At 38.3% G+C, this 22475-nt stretch overlaps 2 protein-coding genes and 1 non-coding gene across 3 annotated transcripts in view; 1 reads left to right on the forward strand and 2 right to left on the reverse strand.

Moving 5' to 3' along the window:
* The window catches only part of Smp_125280 (putative f-box and wd40 domain protein 7 (fbw7)), a gene marked incomplete at both ends in the record, with an annotated part of 9507 nt that extends 7799 nt beyond the window's left edge, over positions 1 to 1708 (reverse strand). Inside the window, 3 exon segments of the mRNA XM_018794335.1 lie at positions 1333 to 1539; positions 1575 to 1610; positions 1652 to 1708. Coding sequence (XP_018648758.1) covers positions 1333 to 1539; positions 1575 to 1610; positions 1652 to 1708 — 300 coding nt within the window.
* An 8624-nt stretch (positions 1709 to 10332) lies between these two features.
* Smp_125270 (dual specificity kinase) overlaps positions 10333 to 22475 on the forward strand; it is a gene marked incomplete at its 3' end in the record, with an annotated part of 43036 nt that continues 30893 nt past the window's right edge. The window contains exons 1-2 of the mRNA XM_018794336.1: positions 10333 to 10396; positions 18615 to 19579. Coding sequence (XP_018648759.1) covers positions 18638 to 19579 — 942 coding nt within the window. The 5' untranslated portion in view covers positions 10333 to 10396; positions 18615 to 18637. The remainder of the gene's footprint in view (positions 10397 to 18614; positions 19580 to 22475) is intronic.
* Positions 12819 to 12886, reverse strand: Smp_tRNA_01541_Ala_AGC.1.1. Its single transcript has one exon. It is a non-coding gene (tRNA).

The following is a 22475-nucleotide window of genomic DNA, read 5'->3' on the forward strand; positions in this document are numbered from 1 at the left end:
ACAGAAAGAAAAATGGTACAGCTAAGTGCAGTGGAGGAAAGAGATGAGAGAAGAAGTAAGGAGAAGAAGTGATTATTAAATATAGGAACGGAAATATTACAAATATGGAAAACGGATAGAAAAAAAAAAAAAAAAAAAAAAAAATAAAAATACCCGATACAATAGTAAAGTTTTATCCTCACCTGTAATCAATTACTCGACTCATGATTTCAACTTTGAAAAATACTGAAATGTCCACAAAACACCTTCTGATCATTCGGTATATGCTTGATTCTTACATTTAACAACCTAACACAACGACTGATCACCACACCGATCCACATACAAAACACACTTCATAAATTCCCTGTACTATTTATGCATATTGTCTGGTGAACTAGTTTGTTTGAAGTATATTCATTCTCAAGACATTTTCTATTAGCCTTATAATATTGCATAGTCCAGTTAATCAGATTACACAAAGGGGTCAGTCTAGAGAATGTATGAAGTTAACCGGAATCTATAAATGTTGGAACCAAAATATATAGTGTTTTAAGGAGTTCACCTTTGAATAAGAACAAGACTCTCAGACGGAAGTTTATTAAATACTGAATATTACATTCAGATAGCCAATTCGTAATTCAAAAACAACTTGATACTCCTAAATGAGTCGAGACAGTAAGCACCGAATGAATTATTCGACTTCTTAAATTCTTCCGTAAGTAATGATTAGAACATCTAAAATCTCTATTGTTTCATTATGAACAAAGATTCTGAAGTATTAATAAAACCTAAAGCTTTCATTTTAAAGACCTTTTGCGAGTTACCTTTTAAACTGAATTAGGATAAACTTAGGTTTTAAAAAATCTCTTACATATCGAAAGGTTAATGACTCGAATTCGTCGACAGAAAAGTGGCACTAATCCCTTTAGTGATTACATTTAAAAATAGACAAGATCACCGCATACAAATTTATTGAAATGATTGGGATTGATTAGAATGGTTGATATTCTTATATCCGGACACAGAATACTTATTTGCACCTTTTTTACCTTTCTTTAGATGTAAGCGCGCAACCAAGAACTCAGGTTATATACAAACGTTATTCATGTGATCATCAGATTTTCTATTCTAACAATGGATATAACATTAATAGCATGTATTTATTGAACTATTAATTTCCTTTTCTGCAAACCTTCAAGAAATTTCTCTTCATAATGTTTATATAAAATATGAAGAAAGTAATTGACACTATTATAAGTGTACGAACAATATTATTGCCGTCAACTGGTTTGTGAAATTGAATGTCTTTGTAAAGAAATAAAAGATATCGAATGAATGGCTAATACTCACCTGTGCACAGCGACATAGACTTCTGGGATCCAGAAAAGAAAACAGATAAATGCATAGAACTCTTGGTAGTATTCTGGTAAAATCTAATTGATATAAAGGAATTTTATCCTCTATGTTGTGAAAAAGTGATTCAAGTTGCTTTTGCGTACATAACTCTAAAAGTTTTGTCATTAACTCCTTTCGTTGACTTTCTGACCATTTGGCAAACTAAAGATTACGTAAAACGAGATATGATTTCATACCCAAGCTAAAATAAGGTTTTTTCGTTCCTCAAAAAGCTAAAACGGATAAGTAATGGAAGAATTAAACAAAGCAATACTGTTTTATTTGCATCTTTATTCACTAATGGAGTCCATGAACTTTTAGTTTGTATCATCTATAATGTCCAATATTTGAATCTTCTGGTCTATTCTGAAGGTTCGTTATCGAGGTATTGTTGTAAAAAGTATGTATGTAGGAATCTGGGGGAAAAAAAGAAATAATGAGATATGTCTACAGTTATAAATGGATACAATTGATTAGCCGTTTAAGCAATCGGGCAATCTATTAAATACCATAAGATGATATTTCTACTTTTACCCACAATTATGTGGATTTAATTGTGATTTAATACTATTAATAGTGGCCTAGATACTTTGCCCAAATATGATATTGTTTATAAAATCAACTTATCACTTCGTTTTTTACACCACCTAGTATGTTACTCCTTCCACTTTGAGTCATAAATTTCTAAAATATTTAAGGTTTTCTCGAACTCACTGTCATAATAACTTACTTGATTTACTTGAGTTACTGGAAATGTGCAGTCATTACTATGTTTTAAATTATATCTCCACAATTAGATTCTTTTTTAGCTTAGATCAAATTCACTGAGAGTAAATAAGTATCGGCAAATTTGACTAGCTAACTAAACTACAAACACGTTTTTACAGTAAAGGACAGCACTACACAAAAGAAAATGATTGATCAGATAATTTAGCGAACCAACTTTCGCTTCATGAAACAAAAATTCACATTATTGGACCACGTTGTGATTGCACGAAATATTTCATTTTCTTATGAATTTTGGCAGGGTTAACAGGCTAAATCTACATTTAGTAGCCTCCACAGATATAAGTCAGCTATGGAAACGTACGAGATTAGGTAATGATTACAAATATTCAAACCGTTTGTTAAAGAAGACAAAATAAAGGTGATAGACGATGTTAGTGATCTTGCTGAACAGCAGATCATATATATACAGACAGATTGCAATGCTGTGGCACAAATATATGTCAACACGCTGGAAAATGAATCTCTATAGCCTGCAAATAAGGTGCTCATTTTGCATTTCATTACATATAAATACCTTGAGGAAAGAAAACTCTTCGACAGTCATCACATGGTGTAATGAAGGATTAAATTATACTAACTGTTTGTGGATGTCAATGACAACTTGAATAGCTTAAAAGACTGATTGATTTCGTAAAACTTAGTACATTGATGAATTTTCACCAACAAAATTTTCACTAGCAACTGATAAACAACTGCACTTAGTAATACATTAGTGGATCTATAAACCCACCAAGAGACCGACAATGCAGACTCCAGTTTAGAAGCCCCCGAAATTTTTAACGACAGGGTGAGTCTATAATTTATGGACGAATCAATCAGATTTAGGGTAACATGTTTCGGATTTTGGCGCGAAATTCCTTCATCCGTTTGTCCAAATAGCGTTTTGTCATTTAAGCTGATGTCATTTTGTGATTAAAACCATAAATGTAATTCCTGACTCTAACCATCAACTGTAAATCATAATCCTTATTTTGCAAACTGCTTTACAACCTTAATTTAGCCCTTGTAAGTATGTGGACGTTCATAGAGTCACTTTAACATCGCTCAAAGGTCATCGACAAGTTATAGCCTCACCCACATCATTAATACTGAATTTCGCATGTCATATGGTCTGCTTTTCGTTTAAATTCAGTGGTTTATACATATATATGTATATGTACTTATGTATATACATATATATTAGCATTAAAAGGTAATATTAGCAATTAATGGCCAATTTAAATAGCTTGAATCCTTACAAAAAACGCGACAAACCAGGCATAATAAAGCGTGAATTTAATAAAATAATTCTCGACAAGACCTGGCGCCGGGTTCAGGGTGATCAGGAATGCTCTGACCCCGGGTGGAGGCTCACCATTGCACTTCGGTGGGTTGAAACTCGCGACGAACCCTAATTGGGTGCGCTCGGGCGTGTAGTTTTTGTCAGTGGGGAGGTCTCACAGTCCTCCCTTTATTTCCTGGTTGGGCGTCAACAAAGAGTAAGGGTGAACTCCAAGTTGTCTAGCTGGGAAACTGTGCTTAGTGGAGTCCCCCAGGGTACAGTTTTGGGGCCAGTGTTATTCCTCCTGTACGTAAATGATCTCCCTCGTCTACTATCGTCATCGGTCTTACTCTATGCTGATGATGTCAAGATATGGAGAGCGATACAAAGCAAGGGCGATAGCTTAGAACTTCAAAATGACCTGGAGAGATTATCTGAATGGTCCCAAACCTGGCAATTGCCGATAAACACTTCCAAGTGTATTGTGATGCATATTGGCCACCAGGGTACAGATACATACACGATGAATAACACTGAGTTACCTATTGTTCAGGCACACAATGACTTAGGCGTCATCGTTAGTCAAGACTTAAAGACTACTGCACACTGCCGTGCAATAGCCGCCAAAGGTTTTAGGACTTTATGGTCCATACGCAGGGCTTTTAGGCATCTTGACGCTAAAACGTTTCTGACTTTGTATACAGTGTTCGTACGCCCTAAACTTGAGTACTGCATACAAGCAGCTAGCCCCTGCCTAAAAAAAGACAGTGAACTCTTGGAAAGGGTTCAGAGAACAGCAACTAGGCTGATTCCCGGAATAGCGAAGCTCCCGTATGGTACTAGACTGACCAAGCTAAACCTATTCCCGCTGTCATATAGAAGAATCAGAGGCGACTTGATTATAGTTTTCAAATTGTTTAATGACAAATTTGCACCTGATATGCCCTCATTTTTCTTGTCTTCCAAAACAGAAAATCTACGAGGACACTCCAAAAAAGTTCACAAGCCCCGAACGAATTACTTGTCAGCTGACTACCGACTTTCCCATCGAATAATCAACGAGTGGAATTCATTACCTCAGCACGTGGTTGAGGCTCCATCCGTCGACTCCTTCAAAAGAAAGTTGGATCAGCTGAGAGACCATCATCGCCAGGACTAACACAGGCCATCAAGCCTCCTGTCCTTTCCAAACTGAAACTGAAACTGAAACTGATAATCAGAAACGCTATCATGAGATTTATCAGTCATTACTCGTCAACGGTGACAAAGTAACGAATGTATTCCATTCACTGAATAAGTTTTTTAACCGTTGTTGAACAATCTATTTCAAAAACAACTAATGAAGAGGAAATAAAGGTGAACGAAGAAGAAACAAAGGGGAAAATGCATTGAGAAATAAAGGGGAAGTAATGGGGAAACGCGCCAAAATATCTGCTTTTTCTCCTGTCCGTGGGAAATAATGTGGACTTTCCCCTTTGAATCACTCTATGTTTTAAATGTCGCCAAACTGTATATTTTTTGTATAAATGGATGCTAAATTGTCTACTTTCCGCCAATTAGTGAACAAGGTCCAACTAAACCGATCTACATTATGAGTTCATGGATAGATTTGTGCACAAACTACAGTCAAGGTACCATGATTAACGATCTGCAGAGGGGAAAATATACATATTTTCTCACGATAATCATCGTTTATAAAAAAACATTATCAAATGAGCTCATATTTATCAATAAAATCGGTCTTTGACAAGAACAAAAGAAGAAAAGCGATATCAAAACAATTTGATGGCCCAAACAACCGTTTAACAGAATAAAGCCTCAAATGCATTATGAAGTTAAAGACTGAATGCCGCGCAATTTACATTGGTAACCATTCTAGCGTTCAATATCCGGTATGCCCAGTATCTTTGTGAAGGGCTTGTATAAAACAATGAGCCTCTTTGACTCAGCTTCTTGTCGTTCCCGTGAGATTTCAGGTATTCGTTGATGTTCAACAGGCAGTAGTCCAACTCCTGTTTAGCACTAACTGTAGTTAGTTTTGTAGTTATATGTTTGTATATCTTATAATTTGAGTCAATTTGTCCTTGGGCAGCATGGTTTCTGGATACCATCGGCTATCATATCACCACGTGGGCGGTGGCCGGCTGCAATGTGAAAAACAGTAAACAGAAAATTCGGATGCCAATAGAAGACAGCAGTTTGAAGAACTAGATAAGTATATAACTTATTTAACTAGTGGTGCCAACAATGCAAGAAGACCAATATATTTGTGACAAGGTTGTATCAATGAACTAATTCCTCCGTCTCATTATTTCAATGTTTAGGTCTGATTCTAGTACATCGGTACTTTGGAGTGAGGGCACAGATTACCTGTCTAGTTGGTTAAAATGAAAACCATGATTTCAGTGTAGAACATCAACATTGATGTTCTATGTCGAAATGATTGGGGGCCTACTATAGTTAGACGAGAATGGTGACGAACCAACTAATGCTGAAGTCACACCTCGCGACCGGCCCTTACGTGGATTGGACCATCGACGCATCAAAGGATCATGGACGCTATGGAGACTGTACAACACAAAAGACGTTATTACAAGAATATATTAGTTAAGGTACGACCACGAAATTACAGAAGTGAAAGAACAACCACTGCCGCGTGGGCCAGTCCATGGCATACGATTGATTGATGCGCGTTGACTATCCTTGACTTTGACAGGGATCAATGATCTGTTCGATATTCAGTGACCCTACATCAGAATAGTGAGAATTGGAAAAAGGACAATTATCTCAATTTTCTGATGATAGTCACAAGTCAGGCCATAAGTGAGTTGTGTTCATTGCTTTTAAAACTAAACCTGAAGTGTCTAAGTCCCAAGCCATGAGTTTGTGGACATACTTCATGCACGGCAGTCTCGAAATTGCTCGCAGTAACCAATGTATTTATCTAGTAACGCCCGTAAGAGGGATGAACGTATTTTCTCACTATGTATTTATCATTAGATACACTTGTTTATCGCGAAAACACTCTAGAAATCCAGCTAACATTGTAAAGGTTGACAAATGATCTTCGACTGTCTCCTGAAGTAAGGCGTTTTTAAATTCACTCCCTGTGCTCGTTGTCTCACTAATTGAGTGTCTGTCTTCTAAACTCATTTCGTCATAATTATCATGTCTATATCCCGATAAGGCCTTCGTGAGACATTTACCTCTACCGTAGAAAGCTTGATAACCCCACAATTTTCTTCCTTAAATATATCATACTCCATTAAATCTATCGTCTTCTGACTATATTACTTGAAAAAGCTTGATATCAACAACATCATATTATACTTTCTTAAAAATACCTTAATGTGAAGGCTATCCATACTTCCATTTTTGTCAAGTATAATTTACTCCTTTACACTCTATTGTAACGATACATTTCCTTAACATGACCTTATTTACATGTGAAATATACGATTTATCTACCATCTAGCAGACTGAAATCATGATTTTCATAGCCGTACAAATTGTGAAGTCCAAGACATTGGACTCATCTTAACATTATTCTCATCTTCATAGTAAAGAACAAAGCTAAGCTTAAGAGTGTGATCACTCACTGTTTGATGTACACAGGTGGAGACTGAAAGGAATAATTAAAATCGGGCATATGTAATAGCTAGGAGTATTTGAATTATAGTATAAACTAGTAATCCCAGAAACAGAGCAATTTAATAAAACGTATTAGATGAGCACGAACGAATGTATTGTATTTGGAACTTGAAATCAAGCAGTCATCAAGTACAAAGGGATCATTGGTTCATATAAACACCACATCCGCCACAGATTAAACTGGAGTCCAAGTGTCTGTAATCGATCGTACGTTTTCTCTTTAGGTTCATGCTGTAGTGGATAAGGACACTGTATCATCTAAAATGCACTCGTAAGTATTAGAATTAACAACCGAAATCGGAACGGACTAACCTGATTCCTGTAATTGTGTACAATCATCGTGTCCGTTGTGTAGTGAAACCACTGATATCTAGAATTTGCATCATAGACTTTGCAGCACTATTCTCCCGCACGAAATAATGTTGGGCCCTTACGTCACAATGTTATAACCAATTTGACGCTCCCAATTTGTATTATTATTTTATATCTCACACTTCGATTATTAGATATGAGTATTTGGGGATAAACACTGATACGTAATTCGAGGCACTCCATCATGTGACTTCGACTTGCATAAAAATTATTATACATACTCTTTTTGTTATTCATATTAGGATACACAAATAAATGTGCACTGACATGTGTAATCAACATATGTGATTTATCTGGGTTTGATTCACCTGAGAAACAATCGAATGTAAAACATTCATCTACCTTATACTCATTAGAATAATCTCGGACTTGGTTTGGATTTTTTGTCTGTGCAAACTTCATATCTACGCAAACTGGTTCTCTGATTGCTTCTGGAGACCTTGCTATTCCCTCTGATTCATCATACCATTGACCAGGAATTTTATTCGACACATATCGGTTTGGAGAATATCCAGCATCTGATACAATAACATCAGAAATGTGGCTAGAATTCAACTCACTCAGAACATATTTGTCATAGTGAATGAGGATATTTCTAGATATAAATCCATTGTGACGGCGAATAGCATTTGATATGAGATCAGAATTTGATTTTTCTGAAATATTTTCCTTCAAATTATTAATAGTTTCATTAAAGAACAATGGATCATTAGAAAAATTAGCACCTACCAAAACAAAATCCGGTTTTGGATTAAGACTTGACTCATTCAACATATTATTCTCAGAGTTGTAAGAAATTTCATCAGAAATATGTGAATCATCATGACAAACCATATCTGGTACAATAACACGAGAAATCCGACAAGAAGTTGATTGATTATAAACTTTTGTCTCACAATGATTCTGAGTTTCGTTCAACCCTGGACTGCTATGTGACGTTATACCGCTTCTAGAAGTATTGGATATAGGTAATCGATCATTTGGAACATCCAATTTAATAGAGTTACAATCCCAAATTTTAGCATTAGTTTCAGCGAAATGAACCATGATATTACAAAGAGATTGAATGTGCCAAGTTTCACCACATTTTAAGCATTTAGAATTACGAAACACATGAATTACATGAGGGAAACTTGCTACAGAACAAGCATTTACTAAACTTGTGCTCATCTTACTGAATTGTTTCACAACTCAATAAATTATTATCTGAATAACATTGATTACGTATTGGACTGGGACAACGTAGTAAATTAGTGAAATTCCTGATGTCCTGACAAATCATTTCATTGAACTTTTCTTCTTTAACACACTCCAAATTTGTATACTTTACAGGGTCCAATAGTGGTTGCTTGAGAGTTGCATAAGGGAGTGAAATCGGTTTGTCTGGAAATGTCAGTCTTTATTGAGCTGTATGCTTCTTTTCCAAAGAATGTAAGGAAATGGGCCACAATATTAAAATCCTCGATATCTTTCTTGATCATAGTCCTGATTTCGAAACTTTTCATGCAATCCTCAAAAGCATTAAAATCTGAATGTACATCCAACTGTTACCTCACAGAACTTGCTCGCGACGTCAACGTGATAGCTAGGAGTATACGGATTATAGTATAAACAAGGAATCCCAGAAACAACGCAATTTAATCAAGAAGTGCCGCGCGCAAAAATGGTATTTCTCGAATAACTGTCATATCTATTATCGTAACGGAGCAGGAGTTATGTATTTACGAAATTTCTCTACACTGCAGAGTGTGCGAAGTAATATTTAATATTGTTGACGACAGTTCAAAAACAAGAAATAAGACAGGGTAATGGTTAAAGTATTTACTGACTAAAAGTATTCATTTAGCCATAACATCAGTGTAACGTCCACGATTTAAATATTTGGTCTAAGCATAAAAAATGATCAATCGAAACCTAGGGTGGTGCAATTAAGCCAGATCTTTGTGTTCTTATGCGGAAAATATAGATCTTTTTTTAATCGCTCACAGTCAGCGTTTATATTAAGACACATACGTCACGTTTTCGATACTATTGCGATGTGAAACAAGGTAATACCAATCAGTCACTACTGAGACAAATGTTCTTGCGTAAAAAAGAACTTCTTATGTAATGAAAATGGTCAGTCAGTATAACCAACCAAATGGGTTCGAAACTCAGCTTGAAAGGGTAAATTTAATAAAAAAACATTTCCAGAAAATAGAGAAGTAAAAATAAGCTAGGTTAGTTCAAGGATGCTTTTATTGTCAACGGCCCTGCAATTAATTCGATTTATTGAGTATCTAACTCATTTACTTTTTATTACATTAGCAGTTCGGCTTTCGGTTTACTATCAATGACTGATTTGGAAGTATCACGGATGAGTTAGGTGATGAGTTCTCTATCTAAAGTCTACCTAGAGACTTAATACCACCGCCTTTTTTTGATACTTCTAAGGTGGTTTCATATATTTACAGCACTGAAGGTAGACAGGATAGTCAAAGATCAGTTGGTACTTTACCCATATTACACGAAACTGAATTGGTATTGAGTAACTATGATAATTAGAAGTATTCGAGTCATTGTACCAGCTAAGAATTCATAAAACAGTGCAATTTAGGCCAAATAGAACTAGGTGAGCACAAACAAACGTATTGTATTCAGAATTCGAAATCAATCTGTAGTGAAGTACAAAACAATCCTTAGTTCATATAAGCACCACGGCAACTTACTACAATTGTTCTGAGTAATTGAATGTACTGTTAAGAAAAGTTTCAGGAGAGTAAGTATATACCTAAAAGAAGATTGTGTGGCTAATCAATGAGTTTGAATGTTTGGTGACCAAGTTGTGTTTTAATGTAGTAAATGGGAAAAGCCGGCCAAGGTATTGAAATTGCGTAATGGCAGAGTTAATTTTACTTTACTTTAATTACAATTTGCAACTTCTCTGAACCTTTAAATGTACTGAAAGTAAGTCATAATACGTTTTTGGTGTTTATATGCATATTTTGTCGGTCGCTATTAATGTGCTTTTGAAGGGACTTGAAACAGCTGATAGCTTCATGCATAAATATAAGGCAGTATGTGACACACATAGTAACTATAAGATACCAACAGTATGTTCCTATTGTTTTCAGTGTATGTATACGTATGAAAGAGGCCTGATTTATACTCAATAAAAGCCATTCAGATGCACTTGTCAAGCTGCACAACCCTTATAAATCATGAAATAAAGCTGATGCATCCCCTCCAACTTAATCAGTCATATAGTACTAGTTATCTGTCCAAAACTTCCGGCTCAGCCTACTGCAGCAACATTAATCGTTTTCAGCTCTACCTTGTAGCCGATTTCCCTGTAAAGTATCAATCACCTGTTTAAGACTTTCATAACAGTTGTTAATACTATTTGTTTTGGTAAGCTGTAAATGGTGTTTACTTTTAGGATGGCGGAATATCGACCAGAGTAGACAGGGATAAATATTTTAAACTGTTTTTGCAGTCCGGAGGGGTAAGATATTGAGACCCAAGTAAATATTAGGCATACTTGGTCATAAAAGCCAACCTCATAAAGTGAAAAATCCCAGGGACTTGATCGATTCGTATAAGAGACTCAAAATTCCATTGGTCAACTTTACGTCTTTGGATACCCAGATGTCAGAATAAACTAGTTAACCGAAGTCCTCGCGATTATTCCAACAAATGGTTGAAGACCGAGTGGCATGAAGCAGAGTCGGTCGCAGCAGTGCAAATGCATATCTTTGTCTTCCCTTAAATTCTAAGCCTCTTTGTCATCTTAGAAAACTTTCATCCCACGAATACTTACTTACTGGAGCAAGTCATCCATCCTTATTCAATTTCACTACTGCTGATACTGTTACTACTTTTGTCGCTCCGTGCTGTTTTGTGTCAACATATGTCGATGTACATGTGTGCCAGGTTCTAGGTTGCTTATGAGCGACCCACTAAACATTCCAAACACGAAACCATGTTAGTGAGACATGGAATCAGAATTATATCCATACTGCGCGACCAAAAAACGGAAGATCTCAGCAGAAACTACGTCGGAGTATACCGTAATTTCTAAGCCATTGCTTGGAATTATTCCTAGGCTTTTGTTCCCAAACTGGTGACGCCGTTCAGCCAATGAATTACTGTTGTGAAATACTGTGATTATTTTTCAAAATACCTAATCAGTTCATCTAAAGCATCCTGAAGTTAAAGTCGGTTATTTCTACTGAATAGCAACTTTCTGAAATAGGAATCCACATATATATTCGCCACACGAAAAGTTGTCGTTTTATTTAATTGTGTAAGGGCTGTGATACTGCCCAGGTGCCCAGACCACACCCTAAGCCTTTGACCTAATTTATTTATTTATTATTTATTTAAACACAAATTTTGGTACAAGGAAGCACCAGATACATATGCGCCACACAAATCTCATTCGATTTGTGTGAGGGCTGTGATACTGCCCAGGTGCCCAGACTGAAGCAGGTGGTTTTCTTAGGGGGCCACACCTGGAGCCTTTGACCTAAAGGTCTGATCCACAAGGCAGTGGAGCATCGTAAGGAGATGCAGTCCCATGATAGCCGGTGGCCAACGATTGGTTCGTACGCCATTTGTTCCCTCAGGATACTGGAGTCAGCCCATGTGCACCATTGGTTTGGAATGAGGGTTTCCTAACTCCCCTAGGTGGAATTTCCGTGTCCACCAACCCGGCTAAAGCGCCGGACATTCGCTTTTCGTCCTCTCAATTTCATAAACAACACCCGTGATGCGAGAAGGCAGTGAGTAGGACTTCCGTGGCGGTGGCTGTATACTCGTGGCCATATGAAAGCAATTGAAGAGGAAGAGTAGACTCTTCCCACCCTCCGCCGTACCAGGGCATTTGGGGGCATCCTTTGTTAAACATGCGGTTGAAACAAATCATAAGACCGGTCTTAGCATTTTTAATTGTATATAAAAGCTATCTATGGCGACTACTTGGTTTTGTTGAAACCTTAGCCATACGAAATTTCAACTTCCCTCTGTATGTTAAAAACCGATTCGCAGTTACATTAAACTTACCTATCTTGGTAATGTTGACTCATTATTTTGGTTTTCTTTCCCTAATTTTCGTCACCTGTTTCGAGATGTCGGTCTACCAAAAAATAGACTAGCTTACTGCACACTGATCTGTTGTGCTTCACTTTATGGGTGTGTTAGCCTTTAAAAATAGTGGATATTCGTAGGTTATTGGTATTTGACCGTAGAAACCTTCGATGCATTGCACTCGTATGTCAGAATTACCAAATGAGCGCAGTTGGGGTCAGATGCGTTGTAGTAGGCGGGCACACCCGACTCAGCTGTACCAGGGCATTTGGGGGCAAACATAACAGCTGTCTGACGCAGTGTGAAAGTGCTTGGCATCGATCCAGGGCCCTCTCGCATGCTAAGTGCTCTTCCACTGAGCTACACTTCCAAATTGTGTATACTTAAGACTTTGCCAGCGGTAGAAAAAGTGAGAACCTTTATTCTCTAATTCGTAATACAATATTTTTTAGTCTAGATTTAGGCGATGTTTTTCTACTTCTATCTATCCGATCATAGAAGGTCTCTTAACATCATTTTACTCTCAGTAGCCCCAAATCTAGTTTTTACACATTCTCCACACGTAAAACTAGGTGCTTTGCCAAGTTTTTCAACGAGTAGAATTATCTCAAACTACTACTAATTTTTCTTCGCAACCAGGTTTATCAGACCAAAGAGGGCAGTACGAAAACTGGTAGCTCTTGTGTTCAATGATTGTGTTTGGATGTGATAGCAATCTATCATAAAGTGCTTTGCCCAAAAACCGTAGCAGCACTAGTCGAGTTGACGGATCGGGGAATATTCATGAACTGTTGGTGCGACGATCTGCAGGGTTGATTGTATGATACGCGGATTGCTACTACTATGATTTTTACCCAAGAAAACCCGATCAGCAGGTCGTCAGTATCAAACAATGCCTGTTATAACAGCGTAATTCGTGATCGTGACAATGTCTATTGGTCATGCGCGTCGTAGTAATCGGTGTTCAGACATACGTAACACGTGGTTCAACCATCTGAGTCGATGAAGATTTACAATCTCATCATCTGATTTACCACCATAATTCCCTAGTACCCTGCTTCCAACCTCACTATTACTTACCCGATGATCCCAGCAGATGCGAGCGATATTTTCAAGATACCTGTCATCGAATACTAGTAACTTACGAGTATCTCCTACTCTTAATGACCACGTTTCGCAGCCATAAAGTAGGACAGAACGAAATACCGCGAAGTATACTCGTCGTTTAATTGATGGACTGATATCTTGCTTTCGACATAGATGACGTAAATTAGCAAAAGCTGAACGAGTTTTCTGAATCCATTCAGAGATTTCGTCAGATACTAACCCACCAGGGATGATAAGATTTACAAGATAAGTGAAGTTGTAAACCCATTCGATTGTTTCACTTCCTATCCTTAGTTCAGGTGTTGCTGTAGGCCAGTTTCGAAGCAACAACTTGCATTTAGAGGGGGGGAGAAACGCATATCAAACATCTTGGCGTTGTTGTTCAGTGCTACCAAAAGATTACATTTTATTGGTGTCTTCATTAAACAGGACTATGTCATCTGCATATTCTGAGTTGATAGGTGGACTTCCTGGTAAATCAATTCCTGAAAATTCAGTCGACAAGAAAGTTATTTCCATCAGTATTTTATTTATTTAAACACATAAATATTGGTACAAGGAAGCACCAGATACATATGCGCCACAAATCTCATTCGATTTGTGTGAGGGCTGTGATACTGCCCAGGTGCCCAGACTGAAGCAGGTGGTTTTCTTAGGGGGCCACACCTGGAGCCTTTGACCTAAAGGTCTGATCCACAAGGCAGTGGAGCATCGTAAGGAGATGCAGTCCCATGATAGCCGGTGACCAACGATTGGTTCGTACGCCATTTGTTCCCTCAGGATACTGGAGTCAGCCCATGTGCACCATTGGTTTGGAAAGAGGGTTTTCCAACTCCCCTAGGTGGAATTTCCGTGTCCACCAACCCGGCTATAGCGCCGGACATTCGCTTTTCGTCCTCTCAATTTCGTAAACAACAGTAGTGCCACGAGAAGGCAGTGAGTAGGACTTTCCTGGCAGAGGCTATATACGCGTGGCTATGTGAGATCATTTGGAGAGGGAGAGCAGACTCTCCTCACTCTCGGCCGTACCAGGGCATTTGGGGGCTTTTCATCAGTAAGTCCATAATAAAATTAAGCGGAAATTAATATAGTGAACAGCCTTGTCGGACACCACTTAAGGTTGCAAAATCAGATGACAGTTCGCTATAAGCTCTGACTCGACTAGTAATGTTCGAATGAATGACCCAATAGACGCAAACGACAGTAACGCATTTGCATCCTTTGTTAATTGACTTATTTATTTGAACGCAAATATTGGTACAAGGGGGCACCAGATACATATGTGCCACACAATAGCAATGAGAATGGGAAGAGATAGTTTTAGGTGCGTATAAAAGAAAGAACAATAACGACCACAAATTAGTGTATGGTAGTAAAAAAATAAAGATAATAGGAGAAACAGAAAGGTGCAACCACAAAGATTTCTTTCAGTCAAAGAGGTTACGGCCACTTTTTTGAGGAAAGTAAAGGAAGGTTACAGCAGGATCGCCACTGGCATCTATTCTCAGCCATATCTGATAACGTCTCTAGCCACTGTGTTGCACCATCTCTCGGATCCCAGCCAGGGAGTCGTGAAGGACCAAACAGAAGCTAGTGCTGTACGGCTTTCTTTCATACCACGACACCATGTCATACACTGACCACCTCTCCGTTTTTTCCAACCAGTCCCAGCGTCGACAAATAATGCACGACGTGGAATTCTCTGGGACGACATTCGTAGAACATGTCCAAGGCCAGACTAACATCACGAAGACGTCAAAGATCGCCCAGATTGGCATAAGCCGCTCTGGCTGTAAAAGGTCGGATCTACAACGCGTCAGTGAGAGCAGTTTTGCTCTATGCTTGTGAAACCTGGCCTCTCCGAGTTGAGGATGTTAGACGACTCTCTGTGTTCGACCATCGTTGTCTCCGAAGGATTGCTGACATCCAGTGGCAACACCATGTTAGTAATACAGAGGTTCGGCATCGTGTGTTCGGGCGCAGAGACAATAATTTAATTGGTGTCACCATCTTGAAACACCGACTTCGGTGGCTTGGACATGTTCTACGAATGTCGCCCCAGAGAATTCCACGTCGTGCATTATTTGTCGACGCTGGGACTGGTTGGAAAAAACGGAGAGGTGGTCAGTGTATGACATGGTGTCGTGGTATGAAAGAAAGCCGTACAGCACTAGCTTCTGTTTGGTCCTTCACGACTCCCTGGCTGGGATCCGAGAGATGGTACAACACAGTGGCTAGAGACGTTATCAGATATGGCTGAGAATAGATGCCAGTGGCGATCCTGCTGTAACCTTCTTTTACTTTCTTCATAAAGAGTGGCTATAACTTTCCTAACTGTGAGAGCTCTTCTGGTTGTACATTTCAGTCCCCCCCATCATTACTCTTCTCCTTTTCTTTTTTTCCTTTTATATATACACATCTTCCTTCTCCTCCCATTCTCATTATTTTGTGTGGCACATATGTATCCGGTGCCCTTTGTACCAATATATATGTGATTAAATAAATAAATAAACACAACCACACCAGTGGTAGCTGATCGCCATGTTATCAATCTGAGTCCAGGCTTGAGATGCACAGGAAGGGCGCCAGGTGGCACATCGGAGATGACTGTGCTTGTAGTTAGTGCTAGCCAGAAAAACAGGTTGTGGTCTGCGCACGGTTGCAGTAGACGGTCTTCGTTATCTGACCTGTGACCAACAAGTTCCCATCGACCAACTAAACGACTCTCTTCTCTGCCTAGACGCCCGACCTGAGTACTAAAGTCTCCGACTAGTAGTACTACAATACCCGTCGAACACACTTTCTGTAGAAGAACTGTTAACTGGTCGTAAAACTCATCCTCAATCACATCCAGGTTGCGATCTCTCAGAGCATAGACGGAGATGACGAGAAGACATCGCTTGTCACACCGATCTCTTCTTATTTTGATGGGACTTTCTAATCTAACAGTACATAACTGACTATTAATGGGGATCCAGTCGATTAGTGCTGCCTCAGCTCAAGCGCTTAATGCGACACCAACGCCAGCAAAATCAGACGAAGATGCCACAGGACCCCTGGATAAACACACGTAAAACAAGCCTTTTGAAGCGACGGATGGAGATCGAATTTGTAGTACTTCACTAGAGTCTTGAATACGGGTCTCGGATAGAGAGCAGACATCCATATTAAGACTTTCTAAAGACATAGCCAGCCCTATCTGTTGTCCGATCTGCCTTAGTGTGCGAACGTTGAAGGAGGCTAGTTTGAACGGTGTACCTGGTTTCAGAAAGACTGGTTCAGTATACGTATTCGGTGAAAGCATTCACTTTCGACCGGACAGTGACTCGAGATCGTTTAGATAGAACAGAGTTTCCACCATAGGCGAGCTGCTGTATAAGTTGGAAAATGAGGATACACAAAGTGGGAATAAAGGAGATTAGATAAGTGACGTGGTATATAAAAAAATAAAAATGAATGTTATCAAATGGATGTGATTTGTCTGAATTTTAATTGTAGCATGAACTGTATTTCCAGTAATTATTGTCATTTCATTTTATTTGTATGTGGGCTATGATACTGCCCGGTTGCCTAGACTGAAGCAGGTCGTTTTCTTAGGGCGCCACACCCCAAGGCTTTGACCTAAAGGTCTGATCCACAAGGCAGTGGAGCATCGTGAGGAGATGCAGTCCCATGGTAGCCGGCGACCAACAATAGGTTCATACGCCATTCGTTCCCTCAGGATACTGGATCCCATGTGCACCATTGGTTTGGAATCAGAGTAGACTGTTTAGGCTGCGTAATTGAAGTCTAAATAGTAACAACGATCAAGTGGTTCGGGATTTTAAATGACATGTCTCAAAATCGGTCATATAAGCGCAAATTCTCTCACCTTTTCTTCCCCTAAAACATGAGTTCCTGAACTACTTTATTTCACGAATTCATTCTGCTTGAACCATGCTCTCAATACCCAGTATTTTTTACTATGACTGATACCACTTTGCGAAAGAACCTGAATCAATTGGTATTCTAATCAATTTTTGTTGTTTATACGATCATGACAGACAAGCTGAACTATTATGTATAGGTAGCAACTGTGGTCGTGTCTAAGTTCAGTGACTAGTTACAGTCGTGGAGATAAGAGAGTTATTAGCAGGTGTAGGAAGGATTTGAAAGTGACCAACTTGGTCTCGTGTGCAGTTACGGGTATGAGGGCTAATATCACTTCCCGGCTGCTCACACCGTGGAAGGGTATTTATTGAGGGACCTGAAAAGGAAGTTGGATTAGTGTTGGTCTTAACGACCTGGGAGCGTGACCGCAGTGTCCAAGGGACAACTGCTTGAGGCCGGTTACGCACGGCCTTTTTGTGGGGGATTTTTGACGTGTTAGCTCCGTACTTCAAAGGACCTTGCCGCCGGAGACGGATATCCATGGGATAAGGCGAGGTGTGCATTTTTAGGGTCGACCTTTTCTAACCCCACCCCTCCTTGTGGGAAGGCAGCATCGCTGTCATGCTGATTGTCTGAAGGAAACACCTTACTGCTGTCACACCTCTGTACAGTCAGTAGTACGACTTCGCCTTCGGACCTTGGGTTTGCTGCTTTTAGTCTTACCGCTCTTCAACCGACCTGCCTGGCATGGTAGGACCTTGAGGAACGATTGTGCGAGCCAGTGTAGCTCGATTGGTTCATCACGATAGGCAAGCCCGACCACCACGTCAAGGTAGCACTGTATTACACTCCTTGAATAACATCTTCAAACCCTAATCTTTCGGTTTACTGCTTATACTCTTACTACTTCTACCACTATGGGATTTGAATCGACAACTGCATCTCTGTGCTAATGTGATATGGCAACTTGAACTGATGTACGTACGTACGAAGTTCTACGTTGTGACTGACTGACTGACTAGTTACAGTGTATTTATGTATAATTCACATTTTTTTACTTGTATTTTACTCACAAAATTCACCGTGAATTTTTTCTCTTCATTTTTCATTTGTTCTACAGTTAATCGGTTAAAGTTTATTGACATGGCCGTAAGTGGCGAAAGACTAGGGAAGTCAAGCACTCGTGTTAGTAGTGATCTATCCTTAAACAATGCAAACACTCATAGTATTGGCAAGAATAGTCTGATAGTATCCAACTGGTCTGATGCTGCCATTTCACAAATTTCCACTATCAGATGTCAGGCAAATCAACCACCACTATCTTCATCACCTGTATTGAGTGCGTGTGGTGCTATTTATGGTCAATTGGTAACAGCAGACCAATTATGCCAGTTGGAACATTCAACCACGAATACAAATGATGAAATTACTAAGCCAGTCGAGATCGGACAAAAAAAAGCTAATCTATGCCCAACTAGCATTAAATCAACACCATATGAAAATAAAATTCAAAAAACCGTATCAACAATTAATACTAACGTAACTGCCAGTACAAATGTTTGTCAACCTACTTCTCAGATTATAGTGGCTCAGTCAGCTTACGCCAATTTAGATCCAACAATCACTAAAATACAACAACATACTAACAGAGATATTCATCAACCTATGGAATTATCACATTCACTTGGTTCAGAATCATTTATATTTTCATGCCATCCCGATGTTCAACCAACTGCAATGGATATAGGTGGACAACCAGGTAGTCCATCATTATCAAAAAATCTTACAACTGTAGTATCTAGTTGCTTACTTCAAAGTAGTACTTCACAGAGCGGATTAAATACTTATTGTTATCCTATTTTTCCATTTTCTGTTTCCACTGCGGATGAAATTACTTGTAATTCAACATTATGTAATCATGTCAAAGATGTTGGATTAGGCAATAATACTCGCGGTACTATAGTTACTCATTGTGAACCGGTTGTAAATGTTAGTAATCAGTATCCTTGTCCTCGAGATTTAGAACAACGACCTGTCATAAAAATGTCAGTAAATCTTATTCGAACGTATAAAAATATTAATGAGGTAAGTTTTGTTATTACGCTAATAGAGTTAAATTATGCACCATTGAAAAAAAAGTTCAATAATTCATGTTAATGCTTGTAGTTCACAAACCTTGTCATTTTCCCTGTCTTCCAATGCACAAAGATCTACTGTAATACTTATAAGATTAGAAATAATGTCTTTATGGAAGTTTTGAGGTAATTAGGCAATTTAATTTTTTGACTAATATACAATTTCATTCACTCGAAGACAGTAATTGGATTAAGGAATCTAATTTATCTGTAAATATTATTGAGATCGTTTACCCGCTGGTGACTAACTTCGGGAAGAAATCCCTGTAGCTTTAGGGAGAAGCCATAGTCGACGGGGTTCTGGGTATGAGACAGTTACCCACTGAGAACAATAGTCGATAGTTGGGCAATATCGTGAAGTAATCGATGTTACACATTTCAACCTCTCAATACTAACTCAGTGGTTTAGAGGTTAAGTTCTCTTCAAGAAATTTCAAGCTCCCAAGTTTGATTCTCTGTGATGGAGTCGTGGTTGTACACTGCTGAAGATTTCGATACTAAAATAATTTATTTATTATTATTATTTAAAAATATAAATATTGGTACAAGGAAGCACCAGATACATATGCGCCGCACAAATCTCATTCGATTTGTGTTAGGGCTGTGATACTGCCCAGGTGCCTAGACCGAAGCAGGTGGTTTTCTTAGAGGGCCACACCCGGAGCCTATGACCTAAAGGTCTGATCCACAAGGCAGTGGAGCATCGTAAGGAGATGCAGTCCCATGGTAGTCGGTGACCAACAATTTGTTCATACGCCATTTGTTCCCTCAGGATACTGGATCCCATGTGCACCATTGGTTTGGAATCAAAGGTTCCTAACTCCCCTAGGTGAACCCTCCGTGTCCACCAACCCGGTTAAAGCGCCGGACATTCGCTTTTCGTCCTCTCAATTTCGTAAACAACACTCGTTGTGCGAGAAGGCAGTGAGTAGGACTTCCGTGGCGGTGGCTGTATACTCGTGGCAATGTGAAAGCAATTCGTACCAATGCATTTGGGGGCTACTAAGATAAAATAGCTGTCCACTCCTCCCTGATTCCTAGTAATTGTCAGCTTGTGATCTCAATAATATTCAACAATGTCTACATTGCCCGTGTAACAACAGTTACGTACAAATATCCTATTACCTTGACATATGTTGTATTTATTCGAATAAAAGAAAAACTATCCTACCGTTAATGTTTAATTCTATAGACCAGTGTCCTCATTCAGGTCTACTGTGTAGATTACAAGTTTTTTTTCAATTTTTGGGAAAACTAACATTCAAAGTTGATCCAAGTTTATTTATATTAGTCAAATAATTTTATCATTTGTCTTTACATATTATTTTAGAAGATATTAATAAAATCTGTTAGCTCCTATAATCTTTCCATACCATCCAAACTATCTTATCTGTTATTTGATCCATCATTTGTGTCGTCTAAGATGGTCAAGCACAATAACATTTACATTGCCCAAGGAACTATCATCAGTTTAGTTTACCATGATCTCTAGCTCTAAAAATCGGATATATATCGGCATCCCTGTTATGACTTGACCTAGCCGTCGCCAATTGTTATGTCTTGGTCAAGGTCGTTGCTAATTTGTTATGACCTTACGAATTAAACAAGGACGTAACTTGCGTGGACTGTCCACCAATAGAATACGACTTCTACGACCTTCACACTGTGACTACGACGTTCGATTAGTATGAGTAATCTAGCGTCCTTATTGGTCCTTTATCCGCCTAGCCCTTCCACTTGAGTCCAGAACACCAATGACAGCTTCTGTTATGCGAATCTATGCGAATCGTTTATTTCAAGCATACTCGGTTTATATACCAGACAGACAGACTACATCACACCATAAAATAGAAAATAATGTTTGTACAAAACCAAGCCAAATGAGGCTGTAAGCGTGGGGGACAATAATCAATAAACTGAGCATAACATAGGAACAGTAAATCATATAATAATAATCAATATGTCAAAATGAAGCTTACAATAAGATGAATATAGATATAGATAATCTGGTTACTGAATAGTTATACAATAAGAATATACATAGAATAATAGTCCAATAATAGGTCCCGTAAGTTATCCGTACTTACTTCTTCCCTAGTATATAACAATCCCCGCTACTGATTTTAACTTAAATTAACTTCTTTAAAATGAATTCATTCAGCGGTGAAAAGAAAACATGTGTAACACATAAATTTAACCAGTCATATTCGTAAAATAAAATAAATGAGCGATTTTTTCCTTCGCGTTTGAACCAGAACCGATAAGCTGAATCAATCATATGTCGTAATTGAGTAGGCTTATATACTCAGCGTTGTTCTTTTTTTGTCAATTATAACCAACATTTCGATTTCTAATTGTCTTAATGATCATCTAAAAATAGCTCTCTAAACTTCTATTGACCAAAATTATATTTAGCTGGGGCGTTATATCGTTGTCATATATATATATATATATATATATATATATATATATATATATATATATATATCTGAATCGTGATTTGTCTAGAAATTTAAGTATGTATGAGTTTGTTCAAAGTTTCTCTATTGGAACGTCAAATGCCCTGGAAACTACATCATTAATAAGAATTTTTAAGAATATCTTGAGCTATTAATCGCATTGGAAGCAACTTAGTAAATAGTTGAATGTACTCGTTACTTATAGCTTGTGACCTTCCTCTGTTGGGTTATCATTCTGAACTAAATAATTACTTTTTTATAATACAATAAGGCATAAAATGTACTTCGTACAAATTGATTAGTTCATATCTGCATTGTGAGGTTCTTCATGTAGACGCATACATTTATTAATGTAAAATTACATCACTCTATTTATTTATTATATAG

The sequence above is a fragment of the Schistosoma mansoni genome, chromosome 1, assembly GCF_000237925.1.
Source record: "Schistosoma mansoni strain Puerto Rico chromosome 1, complete genome".
NCBI lineage: Eukaryota > Metazoa > Platyhelminthes > Trematoda > Strigeidida > Schistosomatidae > Schistosoma > Schistosoma mansoni.